General features: G+C 51.5%; 1 protein-coding gene across 3 annotated transcripts; it reads right to left on the bottom strand.

Annotated features, from left to right (window-relative positions):
• Positions 1-998: 998 nt before the first annotated feature.
• Positions 999-14,119, bottom strand: Prelp (proline and arginine rich end leucine rich repeat protein). 3 transcript variants are annotated; one of them, XM_050147766.1, is made up of 5 exons: positions 13,866-14,119; positions 13,216-13,331; positions 12,147-12,299; positions 4,731-5,716; positions 999-3,467 (listed from the first exon to the last, which is right to left on the bottom strand). In XM_050147766.1, exons 2-5 carry the CDS (start codon positions 13,272-13,274, stop codon positions 3,292-3,294), a joined length of 1,374 nt encoding a protein of 457 aa, XP_050003723.1. In that variant the 5' UTR covers positions 13,275-13,331; positions 13,866-14,119; the 3' UTR covers positions 999-3,291. The 3 variants fall into 3 exon arrangements, with proteins under 3 accessions (XP_050003723.1, XP_050003724.1, XP_050003726.1); XM_050147767.1 differs by lacking the exons at positions 13,216-13,331; positions 13,866-14,119 and adding an exon at positions 11,373-11,431; XM_050147769.1 differs by lacking the exons at positions 13,216-13,331; positions 13,866-14,119 and having other exon boundaries at positions 12,157-12,299.
• Between the last annotated feature and the right edge of the window lie 10,824 nt (positions 14,120-24,943).

Below are 24,943 nucleotides of genomic sequence, written 5' to 3'. Positions count from 1 at the left end.
TTATTAATCCCCCCAAAGGCATGGAGCATGTTTTGCCCATCTTTGAATTCTTAACCGGGACCTGCCTGGCACACAGTTTGATCGGGGGTTGATCAGACAGGGATAAGGGGCCAGGAAATCTGTCGGTTTTCATTCTACACAAGATAGCCTAGGCTAGGAGGGTCGCAAATCCCTTTCTGTAGCCACATTCCCTCTAAAGACAGCTCTAGTGACTAGTCTTTTCGAATTTTTTCTTGGCCTTTGGATCTTTCCAGGTGATTTGTCCTTGGCTCTCTGCCATGGGCCCTTTCCATGCACACTGCCTTTCCACAATTCGTCTATAATCTTTCCTTGGGCAGAAAAGGTGACCATGAATCTTCCGGAGTCTGCCTAGGTTCTGAGCGCTGGGAAACCCCACAGCGTGATGTCTGTGGGCTCAAAGAACCTGGCTGTTTCAGTTTCAAATGGAGCTATTAGATTTCTGGTCTGACTTTAGGAATCATTTTTCATGCAGGTTATGAGTTTGTGGGAAATTCGCTGAGAATAGGCTCTGGGATATCTCTGCTACAAATCATTCATTTATTGTGACAAGGTTTTACTATGTCACCTTGGCTGGTCTCAGACTGAGAGATCTGTCTGCCTCTTTTACCTGAGTGCTGGAATTAAAGGTGTGCACCATTACTCCTGGCTCCTAGGAGCTTAAGGTATTTGGGGGGCGAAGATGTGACTCAGAAGTTAAGACCATTTGTTGCTCATCTAGGGGATCTGGGTTTGTTTCTCAGCACCCACATGGAGGTCCTCAGTCATTCATATTCCCAGATCCAGGGGATCCAGTACCATTGTCTAACCTCTGTGAGCACCAAGCATGCATATGGTGCACACACATACATGCAGGTTAAACACCTCTACACATAAATACATCTAAAAAGTGCTTCTTAAGAAAGGTATTTTCTTCAATCATCTGCTCAGCAAGATGTAGGGAGCGGGGTAGCAAGACAGCATTGGACCCGTCCCCATGCTCAGGTTCATGCTGGGTGTTTGTCCGTATGACTTTATTTCCTCTGCTATGAAGCTTGTTGAAATGTTCAGAGTCAATATGGTCTTTAAGAGAATAGATAAGACATACAGTGCGCGCACACACACATACACTCACCCACGCGTGCACCTGCATGTATAGATGCCAGTGGCATTGAGCGAATGAACTTGTGTGAGAAGGGGCTTTCTAAACCCAAATGTAACTAGCACACACGCACACTGTGTCTGTCTGTCTCCTGTAAAGCCAGTTTAGCTCTAGTCCCTCTAGCTGGCAGCTGTGGAGAGCCGTGGGGGAAGCTGGCATGTTCTAGGTGGAATGATGGGCTGCCGAAGGTGTGACTGCTACTTCAGTCTGCAAGATCAGTGCCCACCCCCATGCCTAGCGGCCGCAGGAGCTATGCTCCCTACTGGCCTCCCCAAAGGGGTTGAGGCTGCAGGTTGTGCTTAGATGCAGAAGGGGCTTGTCCAGGCCGTAGCACCAGATTGCTTTCAGCCGTCATACTGTATTGACTTTAAGCAGGAGCCTTGGAGAAACCAGCTGCAACTAGGAAGAACAAGGAAGTTGCACAGCGAGGGGTAGATAGTCTGTGTGAAGTGGGGCTCTATTTTCAATCTTGAGCAGATGAGAGATGTGATCAAGAATATAAATGGGCTTTCTGGACTGTCAGGCCCAGCCTAATCCATGTCTTGAAACAGTTGTGTGACACTTCCCCATCCTAATGTGGGTGGGTTCTGTGCTCCCCTCACTTCCAGAACATTCACCTCCCCATGTTCCTCCTATCACACACTCAGGGAACTGCGGCAGGGCAGGTGCAGCCTCTCCTAGAGGGAAGGGAAGGACAGGAGAGGCCAGAACCCCAGGTTCTTGGAAACCTGCCAAGTTGCTCACCTCGGTAGAGAAGCTTTTGGAGGAGGGGCCCTTGTGCAAGGAATAACTTCCTGCAAGGGGGCGCGGTGACACCACTTGTCCGGCATTAGGTATGCTCCGGAAGAGTGTGCACAGACATGCTACACAGCTGAGAGGACCTTGGGGAGCATCCCACCTACTTCTGTCCTGAGTACAAATGTGGAGGCTGAGAGCAAGAGACCTGGCAAAGCCAAGGCCAAACTAGCTTCCCTTTGACTCCCAAGGCTTTCCCATTCACACCCACTCATATGGGGACGAAGCCCCAGCTCTATCCTTCCCTTTAGACCCTTAGGGAGAGAGACACTCAGCCAGTCACCCATGGGCCTCTTCCCCCACGGAAGCTGTTTGCAACAGCCCCATAGAGAGTGGAGTCGTCTGTGACCTTCGCCAGCCACCAGATGTCACCGATGAGTCTGTTTTAGAGGTAGCGGCTAAGCCCCAGTGTGGAAGAGGCTTCTGGGAGATTTCCAGGTGCTCCACCCCCTTTTCTCTGTTTCTCAAGAACTGCCTCTGGGGTGGGGACTGGGTCATGCACATAACAGAGTCTGGGGTGCTGCCTCTTGGGCTTCCACAGTGAACACTGTCCTCCACGGCTTTGGGTCTCTTGTCAGGTTTGGGTCAGGGAAACTGTAGGGCCCATCTACATCCATACAGGCCCATTCTGGGGCTCTGGCTCCCAGCCAGCACACATTAGCTAAATTCTAGTTCCTTGAACCATTCTCCTCCCTGGCTGTTCTCTGAGACCCAGCCAAGAGGGTGTGTGCTGTGCTTGGCCAGGAGGAGGAAGAGAAGGAAGGGCTGATGGAGACACTTGTGGGGAGCCCTGACCCTCCACCCCACCTCAGTCATTCCCTCACACTTGCTTCCTGGAGAACGTAGGCAGCAGAAAGCAGGTTGATGTCTGGTGTCAGGAAACAGGGAGGCAGAGCAATAGTTTTGGAAGGACACCTGGGTTTGTCAGCCTTCTTGAGGCAATGATGCCCAAGGTGTAGGAGCACTCAGCAGAATTTCCCAGGGTTCTCCTCTGGGATGACTCCAATTCTTGCTTGATTAAGACTAAGAAAAGGCATCGTCCGTTACCTTACCCAGGGAGGGAGGGATACGTGTGCTTCTGTTAGCCCACGCCCATGTTTCTAAAGCAAGGGAGACCAAAGAAGAAGAGAGGATTTGGCTGGCAGGGTGTCTTTGGACCAGGTGGGGGATCTCGCTTTAGAGCTGGAGGAGGACACACGGCATTTCCCATCTTCAGAAAGGGATAGGAAGAAAGGCAGAGCCGGGAGTAAGAGAGGGAGACAGAGAGACATGATGGGCACCAGAGCTTGGGCCACCAGCCTTCAAGTGCTGTCAGGGAGTCCAGCTCTGGGCACAGCCTAGATGACCACAGACTGCAGGAGGCGGAAACACATCATTAGGTCCAGCGGGATGGGTGGCTTCAGGAAATTCCCATCCAGCCGCAGGTAGCGCAGGTGAGGCACATTCTCCAGATCCGAGGAGAAGTCATGGAAAGCCACGAGGTTGTTGGGGCAAATCTGGGTCCCGTTGATTTCTGGGGAGAGAAGAGGAGAAGTCAGCCGCAGAGGAACTGGCAGCAGGGGCGAGGAAAGGGGGGATGACTCTACAGGTCTCCTCTCTGGACAGAGTGACTTCGGCTAGGTGTGACCGTAGATCCCCTCCAGAGTCAGTCACATGATTCCCTCTGGGGATGGTGGGCAGCGGCACTGCTTGCATGGATGGTTTATTTAAGGACTAAATACTCATCTTTTTCTGAGCTTTTCTGCTGGTGCACTACTCAGAGCTATTGTCCCCCTAGGTTGACCTTGAACTCTCCATCCTGCGTCTCAAGAGTCAGTATTATAGGCATGTGCCACCACATCCTGTGGGCAGAGGGTTTTTTGTTTTTGTTTTTTTGAGACACAGTCTAATGGAGTCCAGGATTGCTCGGAACTTCCGATTCTCTCGCCTTCACTCTCAAGTGCTGGGGTTGCACACACGTACCCTCATGTCTGAGCTGACATTTTTGACTAAAGTAAAATTGAGCTCCAGCCTCCCGTCCTGGGCTACAGTTGACACACCAAGCTCAGGACCCTGTAAGTGTGCCTTAGGAAACTATCTTGGCTAAACATTGCAACCTTCCATATAAACTCAGAAATCAGATAAACATTCCCCTGTCCTGTCTTTATAAGTTCTATACCCTGACTGCGTAACTGCCTCTCTGAGTCCTCTTCATGGATGTTTTAAAACCAAGGCTTAGATTTGGGAAGTTCCCCGCCATGTCTGCTGCTGGCTTCTTTTGCAGAAGCAGGCCCGGAACATAAGCGCTTTGCATCTCTATTCTACTTGTAGGAAAACACCCAGCAGTGTTCCTGTATCTATCCTTTTCATAGGTCCAGTGGCCAGAAAAGCTGATGTTGTTGAGAAAGGATGGAGAGAGAAAACCTCAAGCATGGTGCTCGGCACACTTCATGCAAACACAATTAGGTCATCCTATTGACTTTGTTTTAGAAGATATCATTGCCACCCTCATTTTACAGGTAAGGAAACATTTTATATGGGTAGAATATCTTTTTCAGAGGCAGCAAATAGTGAGGCCACAGTCAAAACTAGTGGGATTCCCCCCCACCCCTTTCTTCAGTGCTAGGTATGGAATGTAAGGTCTTATGCATATGAGAAAGAACTCTAAGTCAGGCAGTGGCGGCATAGGCCTTTAATCCCGGCACTCCTGAGACAGAGGCAGGCAGATCTCCTGAGTCTGAGATCAGCCTGTTCTGCTCTCCCCTGTGGTCGGCCCCGGGCTCCCCACTGCACTCACTCTCAATGCTGTTGTTGTTGAGGTACAGGTGTTCCAGCTTGTTGTTGATGGCCGGTACATTGCTGATCTTGTTGTGTGCCAGGTGGAGGACCAGCAAGTTGGAGATGTTGAAGGAGTTCTTGGGGAGTCCTCGGTCAGACAGCTTGTTGTAGTTCATGCGGATGAAAGCGAGGTTGGGGAAGTTCTTGAAATAGTCTTTGGGGATGGTCTCGATCTTGTTGCTGTCCAGGTAGAGCTGGTGAATGACCGGGGGCACCTTGGGCGGCATCTTTCTCAGGATGTTGTGGGCCAGATTGAGCTGCATGAGGTTCTTGAGGCCCTGGAAGGTGTCGGCCTTGAAGACGCCGTCGCTCAGTCGATTGTGTTGCAGATCCAGGAGGAGCAGGTTCTCGAGCTTACTGAATACACCGGGTGGAATCCTGGAGATGTGGTTCTGGCTCAGTCGCAGCTGTTCCAGGTTCCGGGGCAGAGCTGACGGCACCTCTTCCAGCTGATTCTTCTCCATGTAGAGGAATGCCAGGCCTGGGAGCTTCTCCAGCACCCTTTGGTCCACCTTGCGGATTCGGTTGTTGTCCAGGTTAATCCACCTCAGGCCTGTGGCATTCTTGAAAGAGTCCAGAGGGAGCTCGGTGATGAAGTTGTTCTGCAGGTAAAGGTAATGGATGCGGGGTGGGATGACAGGGACCTTGCGAAGGTTTCGGCTGTCACAGTAGAGGGCTGATGGGAAGTCAGGGGGGCAGTAGCATTCCCGAGGACAGTCAGGGAAGACAGAGGGAGGGCCAGGAGGAAGGGGTGGAGGAAGGTCTGTCGGCTCTACTGGCTCTGCTGGCTCATGGGGCTGAGGAAAGCTGGGTGTGGGCCTTGGCTTGGGTTTCCGCCTAATCCCAGGCTTTGGTCTTGTTGGTTGGCCTTGGGCCACTGAGGCCAAGAGGAGGAGAAGTGGGAGGAGCCAGAAGAAGGATGCCCTCATGATCCAGGTGATGTACCTGCAGGGAGGAAACTGGGATAATTAGTCTGCAGGGCCTCAGAAATAGAAGGCATGTCTGCAGTGGGCTCCTCTAGAACTAAATCCTGGAGAGAGGCAGAGCCAGGGACCTGAAGAGCAGGCGAGGACCTGGGGCTGTGGGATTCTTCGAAGGGAAACCCCTGTGGGAAGGTATATGTTGGTAGAAAGCACAGGTGCTGGGAACCCTGAGTCTTTTTTTTTTTTCTCTAGGATTTATTTATTATGTACACAGTGTTCAGCTTCCATGTATGCCTGCAGGCCAGAAGAGGGCACCAGATCTCATTACAGATGGTTGTGAGCCACCATGTGGTTGCTGGGAATTGAACTCAGGACCTCCTGAAGAGCAGTCAGTGCTCTTAACCTCTGAGGCATCTCTCCAGCCCCGGGAACCCTGAGTCTTAAGGCACTTTGGAGACCTTTAACTGGGGGTGGGCTCTCCCCAGCTGTAATATGAGATCACCTCTGCTCCTCTAAGGAGAGTGCTCAGCCATAGAATGACATCAAGAATCCACCGGATGCTATTTATATCACCCCTCCTCCGAGAAGAGTTCCCAAGCCTTTTCAGGGGGCTGCTGGGATATGGCCCAGAGTCCTAAGCAGTGGGCCTGCGCGACTCCTTACAAACCCCGTATGGCCGTGGTTTTCAAACCGTGCCTGCATTTCTGTGAACCCCCTGAGAGGGGACCCCCAAGGTGTCTGCTGTGCTAGCATGAACAGTCTTGCTCCTTAAATCTGTTATAGACAGAGATAGAAATACTGAGAAAGATAAGAACACACACACACACACACACACACACACACACACACACACACACAGAGGATGGTTAGACAAAGCATTTGAAGAAAAAAAAATCATTGCTAAAATTGGCCTGCAATCTGCCCACCATATCCAGCCCCTGCTGTTTATAATGTTGAGTCTGGAGGAAAGAAGTGGCCAGTGGAGGCCGGAAGGCTGTTTGACAATGGGCACAGGACACCAAATCCAGGTCTCCTGAAAGGGAAATGCTCAGACACCAGCACTCAGCCACTCACCCGTGCTCTGTCCCCTCCCCTGCACTTGGCTCAAAGAGTGCCGGTCATTGCCAACATGAGACATGCCAAGAATTCCTCTCCAGATGTAGAGGCCCTTGGGAAAATAAACAGGAAAGGAATAGAAAGACGTGGGGGACACTTTCCTTGCTTTAGAGCGGCCATTGTCGCTTCAGAGACTTTGGAATTGGTAGCATTGAAATGGAGTATTAGGAAGAACTTCTGGGTAGCCTTAGTGACACTGGGGTCAAGAGCAGAAGGGGCTTTTGGGTGACTCTGCTGCCTTGTGTGGTTGGTGTTAGGAATATTTCCTAAGTGAGCTCTGACGACGCAAAAATTCCCAATCAAGCCAAATCAAAACAGGCCAAATTAAGAAATATCCAGGTTTAATGGGAGATCTGTTCTCTCGGGTGGCCCCGAGGGGGAAACGGGAAGCCGCAGAAAAGCGACCCCTGGGAGGAAGAAAGGGGGACCACGTGTTCTTCTTTTGGGGGATCACTTAAGTACCCTGGGGAGTGGTCCTGACCCCACCCCCAGGGAGGGGTCAGGACTGGCCTGCTGGGATTTTTGAAGTCCAGACCAGGCCTGGGGGCTGAGATAGATGCCAGGGATCGGGGCCTAGGCTCCCAGCCTAACAGTTGGAGCTAGGTTGAAAGAGGGGAAATGCAGAATGATCGTCCTTGCTGAAGAGTGCCATCTCCCAGTGCTCCCTCTCGGGCCTGGGGTAAGAAGGGCACAGGGAGAGGGTCCTGTACCTTGAATCCCTGTAGCTCCTCATCCCTGATACTGTCCATATCCCATCACTGGCTCCTCGGATCTTCCTCACTACTGTAGCTCTGGGGATGCAGGCTTCTTGGGGTTCTTAGAGGCAGAATGAGCTAGAATGTCCCTAGCTTGTAACTAAACCCTGTGTTCATGGCCTCCAATCTAGGCCTCCGTCTCCCACCGACCCCCCTGAGCCCCTATCAATGGCAAATCTTCCTTTGCTTTTTCTAGGGGCTACGTTCTGCATGCTTTGATCTAGGAAAGGAGCAGGGGTGGGGGCAGTCCCCAAGTTGTGTGTCAGATGCTCAGGTGGGGCTGAATGTGACAGATAACAGGCAAGCAGGCAGAGCTCAGATGGGCAGAATCGAACTGTGCCTGTCCCCAGCCGTTTATGTACCACACAAATACACACACAAGCACGTGCGCACGCGCACACACACGCATGCACACACACACCCCTCTTTGCCCCCTGCCTGTACCACTTTGTACATACACTCAGACCTCTCCCATACATGTGGGCAAACACACCTTCTTGATGACCTTTGTATGTTGGTCTATGTGGGAAGGAGGGTAAAATGGGAAAGACAGAGGCCTTACTGCCTGGTGTTTCTTTCTCCAGTCTGGGGTGGGTTTCTTAGACAAACCTCTCAGGTACATTTAGAAGGTCATTTCCCCCGGGCCTTCTGTGACAAGGGACTGAGGTTAGATTCTTGGTTTATCCACACTGAGCTTCTCTGAAAAGACTAGAAAGATAATGTGTTCCTTGTGTCCCTTGAACTTGAGCCTTGTTCCCAGATCCCACAGGACTCTATAACTGGTGTTAGGAATTCACATTTTTACAAGGCTTTTCGTCTTCCTGAAAACAGAAGTCATATCATGGAGAAACGAAGAGAGTGAAGCTCTCCCATTCCAAAGCCACTAGAAAAGCACCAGTCTTTCAACCCTGATTTGTTTTTTTTTTTTTTTGTTCTTTTTGAATCTCTTTGTTTACAAATTATCCAGAAGTCTGTAGGCCAAATTACCCCCACACTGTGAGAAAACCTTGCCCCAAGGCCAAAATTAGTTCCCTGACTTAAGTTCCCTGGTTCTCTTTGTTTTTGTCACCAAAGGCACTTCCAAGGGACCCCAAGTTAGCCAAACTAAGCTTTCCAGGGGGCCCAGCAGAGTCTGCCTGTAAGGAACAGTGTCCTGGACAGCCTGGCCTCTGTTGCTGGGGGAAGGGCTAGGTCTCCTGTCGGTGTGCTGAACAGCCCTGGCTCTACTGGCATGGCTATCCCAAGGGGAAACTCGTTCAGCTCTACCTGCCTATCTCAGGCATGGGGTTCCCCAGACATTCCGCATCCTCACCTCCAGGCCAGTGTCTTTGGAAACTCTCTGTTCCGGCTCTCAAGCCTAGAGCCCCAGGAGGTTCCCCAAAACAAGTTTCCTGGCTCTAAAGTGGGCCTTTTCCGTGGGGAGAGAGGATCAGCCCTCCCCTCTTTCAGGCCCTGGGCTAAACCAGAGTACACAAGGAAACTGTGTTCTTTTCTGAGGCCTTCCTCAAGGGCACACCCCTTCCTGCTGAGCGGGGCTGTCCTAGGCTTCTGGGGAGCTCTCACTGTAGAGCCATTCTCTCCAGTCATACCTCTGCTGCCCTAGCGCTCCATAAAGGACAGCTGAGACAGACTGGCGGTCACCCCACTCCAGAGGGGTTTTTAGTCTCACCAACAAAGCCCAGAGACAGGGCCCTACGACTCCTTCTTCCGTGTCATTAGCTCCCTTAGGGTGGGGTGTCTGTGCTTAAAATCACTTATGCCCCAGAAAGCATACCTCCCCAGGTCCTGTCCAATCCCAGTCCCTACTGGCCCTGCTCACCCTCAGTCAATGAGTGCTACATGACCACACCCCTCACTAGCTAAACTGCAGGCAGCTCTCCAGCTCTGGCTCAGGAAAGGCTGCTGCTTCCCCGACCCCAGTTCACGCTCTGTCCTAAGAGATCTGGCAACTCAAATTTCAGTTCTGACAGCGTGGATCTGGGCTTGAATCCTGACCCTGACTCTCCCGTGGGGGCCCAGGCTTGACATGAGTGTGAGGCTGGGATGAGCTCATGCATCTGAGGGCATGTTCTAGAAAGCAGGCTCTGCGGATGATAGAGAGAGCTTGTTTATGGGGAGCAGGCTCTGGGAGAGGCTCCCCGAGTTTAAAGTGAGACAGTCCTCTTTCCTCCCTGCCCTGTTTGTCTGTGGTAAGAACCCAGGGGTTGTCGGTGGACTCCTGCAGCATGGGGCTGGGGTACTGTGGGCCAGGACAGCCCAGGGAGAGTGGTCCTTCTAAATGCACAGCATGAACTGGGGTTGGGCAAAGCTCTCCCCCTCCCCAGTTATCCGATGTAAGTGGCACAAGCAACTTAAAAAGGCAGTGCAGATCAAAACGTGCTAAAAACAAGTTTAACACTATGTGCAGAGGAACCGCCATGTTCCTGTTTGAATAGGTGGGTAGAAACAGAAAGGAAATGTTGTGGTTATAGGGAACTAGTCTGAAAGGCAAGCTCCCCATTGGAGGGGATGGGGAAGAAATCAGACAGACAGAAAATCCCTAATAGCCTGCTGCTCCCTAAATCTGCCTTTCTGCTTCTCTCCCCAGCACCTTTAAACCTTGCCTAACGCCAAGAAGAATCCACGTGAGACAGGATATGGCTATAGATTCTGGTTCTCTCCTGCAACCTGTTTTAGCTGGGTACCACTACATCCACTAACAAGCCTGTTTCCTCATCTAGGAGGCGTGCTCGACACCTCTGAGGTGCTAAAGATCAAGACCAGGGTTCTGTGGATACTATGCAAGCTGAGGGTGTCGTGAGGGTTAAACCAGTCGATGTGCAAAGTGTGTGCTCAGTGTGTGTAAAGGGGTTGCTGGTACCACTTTGAATTAATGGTTTGTTTATATTTTGTTTTGTTTTTCTATCAGTCATTGGTTAACATCCTCCATCCCTCTACTGGGGTCTTTCTTACAATACTAGGTCTTCCACTCAGAGAAACTTCATCACCTTTGAGGTTCAAAAGATCACACTCGACAGTCAGAACCAGCTGGCTGGAACTTCCCAGACACCTGGGCAAAGCTCACTGTATCTCCATCCTGACTGTCTAGCCCAGATCTCTGCTTTCTGTAGCAAGTGGGGACCCTGGCCAGCAAAGGGCCATCTCTCTTTTCTGCTGGTTGTGGCTTCTCCTAGCCCGCTGTTTTTTGTTCCTTCCAGCCTCAAGATGCTCTACCCACATGTCCTCCAGGAAGGTAATGGAGGGTAAGGAACTTATTATCAACTAGTCTGTCCTCTGAGAGAGTCAGAGTTGTGGATCACAGGCAGAGGGCATCTAAAAGGGATGGCAATTGTGCCCAGTGCCAGCTCTTGGGTGCCTGGGATAGGTATCCTAGCAGGTAAGAGGAGCTGTCTTGAGATAACTTCTTTTCTTTCTAGAATGTTCTGTGGGAATATGGTTGCCCAGGCTTACGAAGATGATGATGATGGTGGAGGGGGGGCATCCATATGAGAGTGCCTGTTCCCTCCAGGATCACTCCCACTGTTGGGACTATTGGGTTCCTTTTCCAGGAAGCCACATAGCCCTCTGTGCCTTGAACACTCGGGAAGTCTCAGGGTGCATTAAAACAGCTCTGGGCTCCTTGGGCCTTGTTCAATCGGTCAGTAGTGACTGTCTGGCTTCCATATTCCCTGCTACTGTTTAGGGGCTTCTGAAAATCACCCTTCTGGCTGCCATGCCCCCTCCCCTATTGCTGGAAGGGAGGGAGTTATGAAAATAAGGTTCTCAGGATCCCCTCCCCTCCCCCTCCTCCACTTGAAGTCCCCTTACCAACTGAATGGTCAGGATAATTTCAGAGTAACTTCAGAGAGAAATGGGTCTCTGACTACCTGCAGGGAAAAGAAAAATTGTTAACTTGGAGTTAAGGCCTCCAAGACTTGTAGGCTCCATCGACTTCTCTTTGCAAAAGCCAAGTGGTTTGGACCAGGGAGGCAGGAATTCAGGCTGCTGAGAAGATACTGTGCGGGCCCTAGAGCCACTTCTCTCTCCCTCCTACTTAATTAAGCTCAAAAGAAAGAGGAAAATCACCCGCTTGCTCACGTCCTCCCTGCTAAGCCAAGACATGACTGTCTTCTGGCTCTGTCATCTCAGCGGGAGGACACTTTCTCTCCAGTCTTGCAGCTGAGGAGGCAAGTGAGAGGGTGAGAGACAAGACCCAGTGTGTGTGTGTGTGTGTGTGTGTGTGTTTCTGTCTGTCTTTTGCAGTGTGTGACAGTACACGAAAGGTGCAAAGAACTGGGTTCTAGTGTCCGGTTTCTATGGCAACACCTACTCTGTTGAAATTCTGTGTGCGACACAGCTCTGTGTGTTCAACAAACATCTGCCCTTGAAGAAAGTTTAACTTCAGCAGCAAGCAAACACAAGGACAGAGGATGCTGAGGAGATATGAGGGAGTCAGCAAGAAATGAGGAGCTCCGTGAGAGAAGAAAAACAAGGAGGAGGAAGGGAAGGAGGGAGGGAAGAAAGGCTGGACAGAGCTAGAGGGAACCCTTGGAGGAAGGAGCCTTCTAGTCTCCAGCCTTCTCCCCACTGCCCTGGGCTTACCTGCACACACCTGCCTCTCCTCTGGACTGTGGGGCACTCCTCTCTTCCTCCACACCTTTTGGTGGAGCTGGGGCAGCCGAGAGCCAGCTAGGAGTTCTGGTCTCCCAGTGGTGCCTGTCTGCGTGTGTCTGCCTGACTTTCTTCCACCAGATCCTATTGGGGTGGGGAGGTTAGGTTAGGAGGAGGGAGGGGCAGATCAGAGGGGGAGGGAAGAGAGGAGAGAGGGAGGGCGCTTGGGAAAGGAGGAATGACAATACAGTCTTTATTTGGCAGCCAAAACTGCACAGCCCTCATCCACACCCGATGCCCACTAACGGCTCACTTTTAATAACGTTTCCCTGCTCCCGCTACTCTGGAGCGGGACCGTTTGACCCGTTGTTTGGAGAACAAGCCCAAATCAAGGGAGGGAAGCTCTTGGAAATCAGCCGCTGCTTCTGAGCAGGCGGGGCGGGGTCACTGGGTCCAGCACGGGCCTGTTAAATTCCCAATGCTAGCCTTGCTTCCTTGGGGCTCATTCTTCAATTCGTTGTGGGATGCTTTTCAGAGCAGAAGCAGGGCTGGTATTTCCCCATCATCTCCAGGAACTTGCTAAGGGAGTGGAGCCTCACTGTGCAGTGAGCTGACATAAGAGGTAACTGGTTTGGTGGCCAGAAGGCTAGTCTGAAGATCAGAGGGAGAAAAATCTGGCCCAAGGATCACGCAGCAAAGTTAAAGCAGATTTCTGATTGTAAATCCTCAAGTCATCATTCCTAGTTCATGAGGACCTTGTGTGTGTGGGGGTCTTCTGGGGGTCTTCTTTCAGCTTTGTGTCACACTCAGGTGAGATCTGGGGGCTGTGTGGTCATGAGACAGTAGCAAGGGGATGACAGCCTCCCTAATCCATATCCGCTTACGGGAAACCAATATTCCCCCCGGCTGAAAATCAGGCACCCTTGGCTTGAAGGAGCATCCAGTACAACTGCCTGCTCAGAACCTCAGGGGAATACATCCACTCAGTCATTATTATCCACTCAAAGACCTTCAGAGACAACCCCCCCCCCCCCAGCCCTCGACTCTTCATTCCACTCACAGGAAGTGAAGTGTGATCTCTGGCAAGTCGCTTGATCTCGCGATGCCTTGTGTCCTCATCTGTGTCTCAGGGAGTTCCAGTGTGTGAGGCCCTTTAGAGGCTGGTGAGACAGTGGGCTGCAGAAGGGGTCATAGGGAAGAATCACCAGAGAAGAGGAGGGACGTAAACCTCACTCACTGCCTGGCTACCTCCTTCGTACTGTGCTGGCAGGGCAGGCAGGTGACGGACCCACTTGTCTGCACTCTTGGGAGTGTTTCCAATCTCTCCTGAAGCTAATAATATCCCCTTTCTCTTATTTCATTGGCTTTGGGACATACAAAACAGGTGGAATGAAGGTGAGGGACCCTCAGGGCCATTCATCGGAAGGTCAAGTGTACAGTTTGGCGCCCTTGTGACCATAACATGATATACTAATCTGAAAGTGATTATTATAGAAATGTAATAATATGGTGGCTCATGTCAATAATCCCAGCACTTGGGGCCAGAGACAGAATTGCTACAAGTTTGAGGCCAGCTGGAAGACTGAATGAGACAGTCTCAAAAGAAAAAGTAACTACTAAATAAGTAAAATTACCCATTCTTGACAATTTTGTTTCTCCTGTGCCTATTCCCACAAAATCCTGCTGGTTTGTTTTGGAGTTCTTACTTACTTTATTTTATTTGGATGCCTTTAGGCAGGGCAGGAACTTCCCTGTTCGACACGACTGCCAGTCTACTGCCTCTGCTGCCTTAGCCCAGCTCCATCACTACAAATGGCGGCCCTTCTTTACACAATGCTTATTTTCCATCATGAGAGACACTGGAGTTCACAGCCACTGCTCTACCGGCAGCTGCAGGGTAAAGGGAGGGGGACAGATAGGTGAGGTGAGCCAACCTGCCTTTCTGTGGCCATCGGCAGAGGCTAGAACAAGCTCTGAAGTGGGGACAGAGGCCTGAGCGCTGGCACCCGGCTTTGACTCTTGTACTCGGTGTCACTTTCCCTCCCTGTTTGTAAAACTCGAGGTTATGCTAACTGAACTCTGAGCTCTATTCCGTTCCAGCATTGTGGGAAGAGTCTCAGAGTGGCGTTAGGACACTTGGGTTAAAATGCCAGCCTTGTTCCTGTCTCGATTCCTGGCGAGCAGATTTGAGCCTCAGTTTCCTAAGGTGCACATGTTAGAACAGCCTGTCTTCCTCCTTGCTTAGCCCTAGGGTCCAGGGATGCTCGCTAGAGCAGGAAGCATTGCTCACATAGCCAAGGCTTTTCCAGACTGAGCAGCCCTGCTCTTGGAGTGTTGGAAACACACAGTGGGTGACATATCCACCTCTTCCTCGAATGACACTCCTGGACATTTCTGGGGAATGCTGGGAAAGTGTGGAAAGTGTATCCAAGCTGTGCCACCAGGGAAGGCCTGGCAGCCTGGCTGATGTGGAATGCAGGAGGCCAGACCTCGGAGAGAGGTGGCCTCCCCACTGTGGTGGGTTTCAGTTGCTTTTCTAGAGACTTCGCCTACCCACCAAGACCTCCATCAGTCTGGGGCTCACTGTTCTTTGGCCCTCATGGTAACGGCTGTCTTGGCTACTGCAGTGCGCACTATGGCCAGAGAAGAAAGGGCAGATTGTGCAACAGGACGCCCTATTCCTCCGAGTGCAGCCATCAGGGGCCCCAGCCTCCCACCTCCCACTTCCAGGCAGGGCAGAGTAGGCTTTAGGGGTTTTGGCTCAGACCTCAGGGTGGTCACCAGGACCCACAGAGGCTCACCACTCCTCTCCCGTCAAAGAGGCTCCCAGGATAGAGTGCACAGCAGGGTAGAGGCTGTGGGAATCCTGAGGCACCCATCCCTCTGTCCAGATGGGGGAACCTGGGCTCCTGCTGGGAAAAGACAGAGCCTGTCCATTGTTGGGAACCACAACACCCACCCAGACTTGGCACGTCTGGGTGCTCGACACAGGGTCTGTTTCACTGGGTTTAAGAGGGTTAAACAAGGACAGTTTCTGTCACTCACTTCTTACAAAAATATTATTATTATTAATGTATCATAATTTGATTGTGGATCCATGCCTGTTTCCACCCAGGGGACCCCATGTGCAGTGTCTTTGCTCCCTCCTCTGTCTCTGATACTGAGGACACCACCTAGGGCCTGGTCCTGGCTAGGCAAGCACCCTCTCACTGAACCACATCTCCAGCTGCTTTTTCCTTAACATTTCTTTTCAAGACAGGGTCTCACTGAGTTGCTAGACTGCCCTTGAACTTGCGTTCCTTCCTTCCTTCTGCCTACTGAGTAGCTGGAGTTAAAAGTTCCAGATTTTTCTGCTGCCTCAGAGCTGTTCCTCCGCGGACCCCTTCTGCTTCTCCAGCTTCCTCTTCCTCATCTTCTTTCTCTTCTTCTCTCCCCTTCCTCCCTCTCCTTCTCTTTCAGCTGCTTTCCTTTGTCTCTCCTCGTCCCTCCTCCGTCCCCTTCTTTCCTCCCTCCCCACTTCTTCCTCCCCTTCCTTCTTTTCCTCTTAATAGTCCAGGCAGGTTGTAATCCCCTGCCTCTGCCTCCTGAGTGCTGCTGGCTAGGCCACACCAGCACCTACCTTTGCTCTTTTTAATGTCCCCTCCCGGGATCACTTGCCAGCTGCTCCATGTCGGTGCACACAGTTCTTTCCCTGTTTCTTCTCCCCCAAGTTCATTTGCCCAGTGCCTCCTCTTGTTGGACATTTGGGCTCTTGATTTTTTAAAAAATTGTTTTTGCTTTGAAATGGGGCCTCATGGAGCCTATAATGGTTGATTTGAATGTCAATTTGGCATAAATTAGGACCACCTGGAAAGGGAACCTCTCTTGAAGAACTGTCCTTGCCTTAACTGATGCAGAAAGACCCGCCCCATATGTGGGCAGCACCTCCTGGTAGCAGCCCAGGAAGGCCAAGGGAAGGCGGCTCCTGATGCTCAATTGGCCTTCCCTCTTGCTGAGTTTTTTTACCCAGCTGCTATTGCTGCAACAGCAACCGTTTCTCCCGCTGATGTCAGAGCCGTGTTCCCAGCCTGCTGTTATGGACCAAGGAGGTTTTCAGGCTTCCAGCATCTGATTGGGACTGCTGAGCTACCCAGTCTTGTGGATTGAGCATCTTCCAAGTTGCCATCCCACAGTGAGAGAAAGCCAGCGTGAGGTTACTCCAGCTACTGAGGCATCCAGCCTCATGGCTCAAACAGCTACCAGGTTCCTGGCCTCTCAGGTGTGATTCAGTTGTTGTTGCTATTTTACTGTACACGGAATTAGTAAATTCTTTAATATATATAAATTCACTCCACAGGGTTTGTTCCTCCAGAGAACCTTGAATAATACATACCCCAAAATGGCTTCATGTCATGATGTAGCCAAGGATGACTCTGAACCCCTGATCCTCCTGCTTCCTTTTTCCAGATGCTGGGATCACAGCTGTGCACCACCATTCCTGCCTTGGGTCCCTCATTTGAGGTCAGCGGTGCTGGGCTTAGAGGATCACATGTGTGGTACCAGTCCTGGCCCTGCTTCCTCTCCATGCTGACTAGAGGAGCCTTTGGGCCACTCAGGTCCCTCCGGAGTTTCTGTGTTCTCATGTGGGGATATCAGTTATAGTCTGTGAACTCAATGAGGGCAAACAGCCCTGTCCCATTCCTTACCTTTGCCCTACAGCACTGGAACCGAGAGCTAGTCTCAGCAAGGTGGCGAACACTCCACCGCATCCTTGGCATCCCCACTCTGGGCTCATCTGCAGCTTCCCGAAGACAGACTTAGTGGTGCTGGACCACCAGGGCAGGGCTGTGTGAGGACATGCCTCCTGCTCCCACGCTGTAGGACACAACCAGCCTTGGTCTAGCCCAGCAGCTCTTTGATCCCTTCCTGGATAGCATTTGTGAGGGACAGAAGCCCTTTGTAGGTATTAGGAATATTTCCTAACGCGAGCTCCCTGATGATGCAAAAATTCCCAATCAAGCCAAATTAAGAAATATCCAGGTTTAATGGGAGATCTGCACTCTCGGGTGGCCCCAAGGGGGAAACTGGGAAGCTGCAGGAATGCTACCCCCACCCCCGGGAGGAAGAAAGAGACCACGTGTTCTTCTTTTGGGGAATCACTTAAATACCCTGGGGAGTGGTCCTGACTCCCCCCAGGGAGGGGTCAGGACCTTGGCCTGCTGGAATTTGAAGTCCAGACCAGGCCTGGGGGCTGGGATAGATGTGAGGGACTGGGGCCTACACTCCCAACTTGACATTAGGGTGATCATTTTCTTTTGCTGCCTGGCATTGTATCAGAGAGATGACCAGTGGCTTTCTTGGGTTCTACTGATCTTCCTTATTCTTCCTCACCCCATCCCCAGCCTAAGAGTTTCCTTCACCCGGTTACTTCTGGCCAAGACACCCGTCTATACCCAGAATCCCCCAATGGCTCAAGCTCGTGGAAAATGGGGCCAGAGGCACTTTGTAGACTGTTTCTATTTCTCCTCCCTACAGACTTCTCTGCTTGTTTCCACAGAAGGAGGCAGGGCAAAGGCCAGGGAAGGAAGAGGTAACCATGGCATCCCTTTCCCTTGGTTGTCAGGAATCCTGCCTAGGGCTCCTCAGCTTGCAGACCATCCCAGCAGCCCTGCAGAGAAGGCAGGGTAGAAATGGTAAGAGAGGCACACAAGGGCATGACAATCCCGTTGCTCCAGCAATGCATGCAAAGCTGCCCAGCTGCCATGGCTGGGCAGTAGCCTCAATGAGCCCTGCTCTGCGTCACGGGTCCTTAAGAAGCCAAGCTCAGGTGGGGAATGACAGCTTTCTGCATACGGGGTCCTTTCTCTTCGCAGTCTGTGGGCCAGCAGTCCACAAGAACGAGGGGGGGGGCAAAAGCTGCCACAGAGAGCCTTGGGCAGCCTGTGACCACGGTGGAAACAGCCTTCCGGGAGACAGCTTCAGTGAGACAGATCAATTTTATTCCAGATCACAGGGGATGTATAGGATTGGGGTAGTAGCTGGGCAAACCCTAATTTGCATGAGGTGGCGCGCTCCTGTGCAAAGCTACAAACATAGCTACAGAGTTGGTACTTAATTACCATGTGGGCAGCAGGGGAAGAGCTATTGCAGGGAACCGTGACCAGGGTCATCCTTGAGATAAGTCAGGCATCAGGGTCTCGAGACATCCTCCAGATAAGGCTAAGAAGAAAGCAGGAAGCCTGGGGTGGGGGTGGAGTCCTCCATATTGTGTCAAGCCTGGGGAAAGCTGCTAAGCAATGTTAGATTGCAACCTCTGGCCAGTGGCCAACATCTGCGTGCCAAGGTAAGGGCCTCCCAAGTTCCTGGACGGTCTGATGGCATCTTACAGAAGCTCCAGTCTAACGTTAATGTAGTAAAAGTCACGAGTCGCGACAGTGATGGGGCTCAGCTCTAGGTGTCAGGATGAGCTTGCCCGCTTTGTTAAACTTCTCTGTGCCTTGGGGTCAAAGAATGACTTCCTCTCAAGGATGGGACAATGATCAGTCCATGGACATGTTTTGGTCAGCTGTGTCCCCTGTCACAATCTAGGCAGGCAAGAGCAAGGCAGCTCCGCCAAAGACACTACCCTGACCTGGGTGCCCTCACTGTGAGGCGGTATTTTACAGGGCACGTATTTTTACACTGTATGGCGGCCAGGCTCGCAAGCCATAGGTCGCATCTGAGGTGGTCACCTAGCACGCACAGACTGGCTGTTGTGAGGGTCAGGATATGCCGGTGTTGTTCAGCTCCCTTCCTTGTAATCACAGAGATCGCCTGGGAAGAGGTGTTAACCTAAGCTAGCGGCAGAGCAGCTGTAGTTGCGGACTTGATTTCAGTCCTGCTACCCCGGAAACAGGATGCTAATGAGCTTCTCCCTGAGTTTACCTTTGGATATAAAAGCTGTTTTGAGAATAAATACCAGTGATCTTCAGGATTTAAATGTACCCTGAGACTCCCTTCCGATATTGCTGCGTGAACCGTGTCTCAATTATTCCCGTGCCTCCATGCCAGTCAAGAGAGATAATGTATGTTGGGGTTGGACCCTGACACTCACACCTGCCAGGAGCATAGAGAGATCTCCCAAGAGTTCCTGCCTGGCAGGTGCCTTCCAGGTCTCTGCACCTCTCCAGGGACAGGAGCTAAGCAAGACCCATTGCTCAGAAACCAGACATCTAGTCCATAAGTCAAAGATCACACACCAGTGAGAGCAGATACAGCATCAGGACCTGTGCATCTGCTCTGTCTCTTGTGGGTGCCTGTGCTGACACGGTATATACAGGGATCTAAATCTACAGAAGCTCCAGGGCTTGGTTTGCAGGGTGTTTTCTATTCTTGGAATGTCTATCAAGACATTGTGCACAGGCGTGTGCATGCATGCGTGCATGTGTGTGTGCGTTTCTGCATGTGAGTGTGTGAATGTGCTCGCCTGTGTGCAGAAGTCAGAGCAGGGTGTCATGTGTATTCCTCTGTTGCTCTCTTATTGCCTTGAAGCAGGGTTTCTCATGGAACCAGAAACTCAGCTTTTGGGCTAGGCTCACCGGCCAGCAAGCTTTCGGGAGCCATCAGTCTCCACGTGACAATTTTCCAGTCACAGGCACATGTAACTATGCCCGATCTCTTACATGGGTGTGGGAGATTTGAACGCAGGCCCTGGTGTTTGCAGAGCGTAGCTCTTACCTGCTGAATCATATTCTTAGCCCCACATACTTTTTGCCAATATTGAAAAGAAATCTTCACACTTAGGCTGAGGAGCCACTGACCTGGCTTCAGATTCTCCTCAAGTGGATGTCGCAGGAGTGAGTGCCTCTGCCCATCACCATTCCTGTCCCAGTATTCCTGGACTCCAAATTCTGTCAGGGTCCCTCCTCTGTGGCTTTTAAGTCTGCTTGTTTCTCGTCTGCTAGGACACTGATTCCTCCAGACCTGGTCCTCTCCTGTGGTGTCCTGACGAGCCCCCATCACATCATCTGTTCAGCCCCAAGAGGTGAGCCTGGCTAGGCCATCTTTCCTGTGGCTCTTGGTTCCTGTGGCAAGGGTTCTGAGCCCCAGGACAGGTGCGATGCTCCAGAAGCCCACCCTGCATGCACTCACTCAGGCCCATCTATGGGGTTTGCTTATGAGGTGCTGGGGGTGGAAGCCAGGCCTCACATGTGCTAGGGAAGCTGGCTTCTCTCACCCCAGACCTCTGCTTTAGAGGCTGCCCAAATGCATGGTTCTGATCTGTCTCCTTGGCTGTGAGTCTTAGACCACGGAATGCAGTCTGAGCTCCTGCTGCGTCCCCCACCCACCTTTCTAGCACTTCTTCAAACTCTAGACTGCAAATGTTGGTTGTGTCTCAGCGCACTCCAGACCAGCTCCCTTGTGACACTTTTGCTCAGCATTCTTCCTTCTAGAAGGTTCTTCGTTCTCCAGTGGCACCTCCTCCAGGACACCCCTCTCCACCCAGGGTAGCAACAGCCCCTCAGAGCCCTCATGTATCCCAGCCTCCCCAAATACATACCACTCCCTAACACTGCCGGCCTGTCTATCTGGTCTACCTGTGTCCACAGTTGGTGCTAAGCCTGATTCATCTTTTGGGGCCCCAAAGCCAGCTCAGATCCAACAGGCAGCAGGTCTGAGTCTTGGTCTCTACCTAGTAGTGATTGGGCAGCGAGCCTATGAATAGCTGTGCTTGGGCAGCGAGCCTGCGAAAGCCAGGGTTGGCTTTCCTCTCGTGTGTTGTTTTGTTAAAAAACGTCCTTTATCTTTTGCTGTAGTTTCTTACCCTCTCATCTTTTATGTGTTGTTTGTCCAAACGTAAACCTGACCGTGTGGGTCCCTGGCTTAAAATTCTGTCGTATCTCTCTGCTGTTTACAGAATGAAATCAAAATCCTTGGCCCCTGCAGACTGAACCAACGTTCCTGTCATTCTCTGAAAACCAAATTCTTGGGAATCATGGTCCTGGATTTCAAATCTTTGGGTCTTAGCCCAGAGTTTCCATGTCCTTCTTCCTCCTAGTCTCTGTCTACGGAACTCCTATTTACTCTGGAATGCCCAACTTAAATGTTTATGTGTGTAAAATTCTTTCTGTAGGCAAAGTAGGCTTCTTCTTGTCTTTATCCCTTATGCCACAGACCAGTGACCATTTGTTTTCATAAATGCCACCTCTGTATGGCTGGAGGACCTCCAGAGCACAAACCCAGCTCCTGGCAAATCAGTAATGAGTGAGACCAGAGAGGCCCCGTGAGTGCTTAGTCCAACATTGCTTTACAGTCCACACAGTGATGCTCATAACAACCCCAGGAGGAGGCCTCGGCTCACCCCCACATGAGGAAACAAAAGACACAGGGTCACACTAGTTAGGGACTGTCACATAGACAGAACTTAACAAGGGCGGACAGAGCCCAGGCAGGATGCCCAAGTCCCTGCTGTCTCTGATGTCCTGATAAATGTGTTTAGAATAGATGAATGGTAACTCAGCTGTCAGCTAGGCCCAGGGTGCTGCCCGGTGGTTCCTGGCCACATGTCCCTTGCATACATACCTCTCATGTCACCTGCTCTGTGGTTCTTTGAAGCAAAGGTGCCATCATCTGTTCATCAGGTGTCACCAGTGTTGCCTCATCCTCTCCTCCCTCCCACAGCCATAGCCTCTTTTCTGGGCACTTCTTCCTTTGGTGTGTTTGCCTAGCTAGCTCTGCTATCTCCAGAATGGTCTCTACTGAAGCCTTCGCTCTGCCCTCGGGGGCCACGGGCCGTGTTCATACCCAGGTCACAGTGCTACTTCTAAGTCTGTGAGCTTCCTCATGTCTGCTCTGCCTGAAGGGTAGGTTCCAGCTAGAGCAAAGAGGAAACCAAAAAAACTGGAGTAAGTACAGGCTACCCCAAGTTCAGACTGCCTGTGGGTCAGGCCCTTGCTCCTGCTTCAACCTCCATACTCACAACAGCCACTGCAGAACCTGGGGCAGGTGACGCTGGGTGAGCTCAGACAGAGGGGGAGAGGTCATAGCCATTTTGTAGCTGTCACAACGGCCCCATGCCCAGGCTTGGTCTCTAGAGAGGTAAGCCACTATCCTGGTTACCGTGTCCCATCTTGCCTCCTCCAGGAGTGTGACCCTCCTGAGCAAACTCCTTTTCCCCATACCTGCTCCCTTGCCTGTTCCTGGACTCTAGACCCCCACCATCTTTAGAATGGCGGTCCCTGGAGACTCCTGCGTAGTTGCTTGTCCTCCTCTAGGGCTGGGTATTTCTTGAGGGCAGTAGTGGTGAGGGCAAGAGTCATGCTGGCAGCGTTCCTTCATCCCAGTCAGTGCCCAGGGCGGGTAGCAAGGGTTCTGTGAAGCGAGCCAGCCTCCAAGCATTGACCCACCATGCACACGGACTGTACAGATGGACAGGACAACCCGAGGGCACCGAGACAGGGGCTGTCTGACTGAGGGCAGGAATGAAAGGTCAATGCCTTTTCCAGCTGCACTGGTGAGTGCCGTGAAGGAATCCAGAGCATTGTTGGGGAGCATCCCTGCCAGGAGACACCATGTTTCCCTCACAGTGTTTACACTGGCCTTGGCTCTGTCCAGAGGGAGTCGGGCCAGGAGCGATCTGGCCTCAGGCTGTGAGCTGGGCACAAGCTTTCCCCTTGAAGCCAGCAGCTTCTCTGCAACAAGTACCCTCATCAGGCCCCAGGAAGTTATTCTGGGCTTCTTTGTTTCCCTGGTGTTCTGCTGTGTGCAACCTGGAAGTGCCCCTTGCTAATCTCAGGGCCTTAGGCCTGTCTGTCCCATCCCCTGAGGCTGCTCAGGGTGTTCGGGCTGGAAACAGTGATGTTTCTGATTGAGGCCCCAAGTTGGCCCACCCCAGGTGTATGGAATTTTCAGGCCTGGTGAGCCAAGCCACAGAAGGAAGGCGAAAAGGCACAACATGTTTTGGAAGGTGCCTGGCAACTCCGGCTGTCTGCCTCATGAGCCAGGGCTTTGTACAGATACAAAGTGATGTGGGGCCTGGGAGCAGATGGCTCAGGATGGTGGTTCTGCTTCCACTGAGATCCCAGCAAGGAAGGTTCTCTACTTCCTAACCATTTCCCCTATTGGTGTCGGCCTAGCTTTCCTGATGAAAGGGCCCTGCCAGGAAGAGCTCCCTTCTGTCTACCTTTCCTCCTTGCCGGAGAACCAGACTGTCATGGGCTGTTATAGACACCTTCCCCTGTCTCGGACAAACTTGGCTTTGAAGGGAATGCTGGCCCGGGAGGCAGGGACTGGGTAAATGGCAGGGTGTTGTCGTTAGGGTCATGGTATCGTCACCATGACTCATGAGTGACTCTTCATGAAAGCAGAACGGAGGGGCGTGGGGAGACATGAGAGGAATGAGCAGATGGCAGGAGGGAAAGATCAGGGAACGGAGACAACCATTTCCCAAACCAGGTTTACAGAGGCCTTCATGGCGGGCTATTCTAGAGGCAGGGTAGAGAGGTAGGGTGGAGGGCTTTAGGTGGGTGAGTCCCCGAGGCCCTGCTTTCTGGATGGAGACCCCTCCTCTGCCCTTCCTCCCTCGGACCTTTTCCCCTCACTGCTCTTCCCTGCCTACTTTACTGCTTCCTGCTTCTCCCTCGAGCAGGTGAGCTGCCATGCCTCAGTGGGTAAAGCCATCCACAAAGCAATGGGATGCCCCTCTGAGCTCTAGGCCTCTAGGATCCAGGAGTTCCCTAGATCCTGGGCTCCTCAGTCCCAGAGAGCCCCTTTTCTTAGAGCTGGGTGCATCCCCATTCTTACAGCCTCTGGACCCTGCAATAGGACCAGAAAGAAGTCCTACACCAGCCACTCTTGTCTACTCCCTTACCCAAGCCTGTCTCTCTCCTTTGAGCTCACCATGGCAACTTACCTAATATCTCTTCTCTCAAAGATCTTGAAATGGACCTCAGAAAACAATCTGCTATTTAGACTCCAGCTTTAGACTGAAAGCGGTGAGGGTTTGGTATCTCCTTGTGCCCTGGATATCACTAATGTTTGTTGAGTGCCCTCTCCCTGCCTGACACTATTCTGGACTCTACAGGTATGGCAGCCAAACAGACATGGTGCCCATCTTCCCTGTTCAACCCACTAGTCTTGAAGAAGATGCAGAAGTCAGCACACATAGGGCTAGAGAAATGGCTCAGTGCTTAAGAGCACTTGCTGCTCTTCCAGAGGACCCAAGTTCGGTTCCCAACACCCATGAATAATAGTTTACAACTGCCTGCAACTCCAGTTCCATGGGATTTGAGCCCCCTTCTGGCCCCTGTGGGTACTGCACTCATGTGCACACACCCCGCCCCCCCCCCCTACTAAATCACTTTTAGAAATCAGCACACACACATCTATGTAAACTGCACACAGGGCAGCACTGTGAAGGGGGAAAGGATACTTTTTTTGTCCAAACCCACTGCATGCTTCATGCTTGGAATACATGAAGGTTGAGTGAATTCCACCCCTTTCCTATCTCCTATTTTCTTTCCTACTCTGCTTCCAAGATTGAAGGTGGGTCCAGCCTATACCATCCAAAAATATCCTTCATTGCGTCCTATCTTAAACCTTTCCTTCCTTTGTTCTCCTTGTATTCATTTGTCTTCAGAATAAAAACAAATTTCTATGCATTAACATATTACCAAGAACTTTAATATAATGCATCATTTATTTATTTTATATTTTGATTTTTATTTCTTATTACTTTTTTCCTTTCTTTTTTTAAAATTTATTTATTTATTAAAGATTTCTGTCTCTTCCCCGCCACCGCCTCCCATTTCCCTCCCCCCCCCCCCCCCCCC

This window comes from Alexandromys fortis, unplaced genomic scaffold, assembly GCF_014885135.2.
Source record: "Alexandromys fortis isolate MF-2015 unplaced genomic scaffold, M_Fortis_MF-2015_v1.1 scaffold_58, whole genome shotgun sequence".
Classification (NCBI taxonomy): domain Eukaryota; kingdom Metazoa; phylum Chordata; class Mammalia; order Rodentia; family Cricetidae; genus Alexandromys; species Alexandromys fortis.
Note: the sequence above shows the minus strand (reverse complement) of the source record. Positions and strands in the feature narration are given on the sequence as shown.

What these genes read in the sequence shown, in the direction of transcription:
- Prelp (XM_050147766.1), bottom strand. Translation starts at nt 13,274, where the DNA reads ATGAGGACACAAGGCATCGCGAGATCAAGCGACTTGCCAGAGATCACA. An exon ending in GAGATCACACTTCACTTCCT is followed by an intron (nt 12,300 to 13,215) that starts GTGAGTGGAATG and finishes CCACCCCAATAG; the next exon opens with GATCTGGTGGAAGAAAGTCA. An exon ending in GGAGAGGCAGGTGTGTGCAG is followed by an intron (nt 5,717 to 12,146) that starts GTAAGCCCAGGG and finishes TCCTCCCTGCAG; the next exon opens with GTACATCACCTGGATCATGA.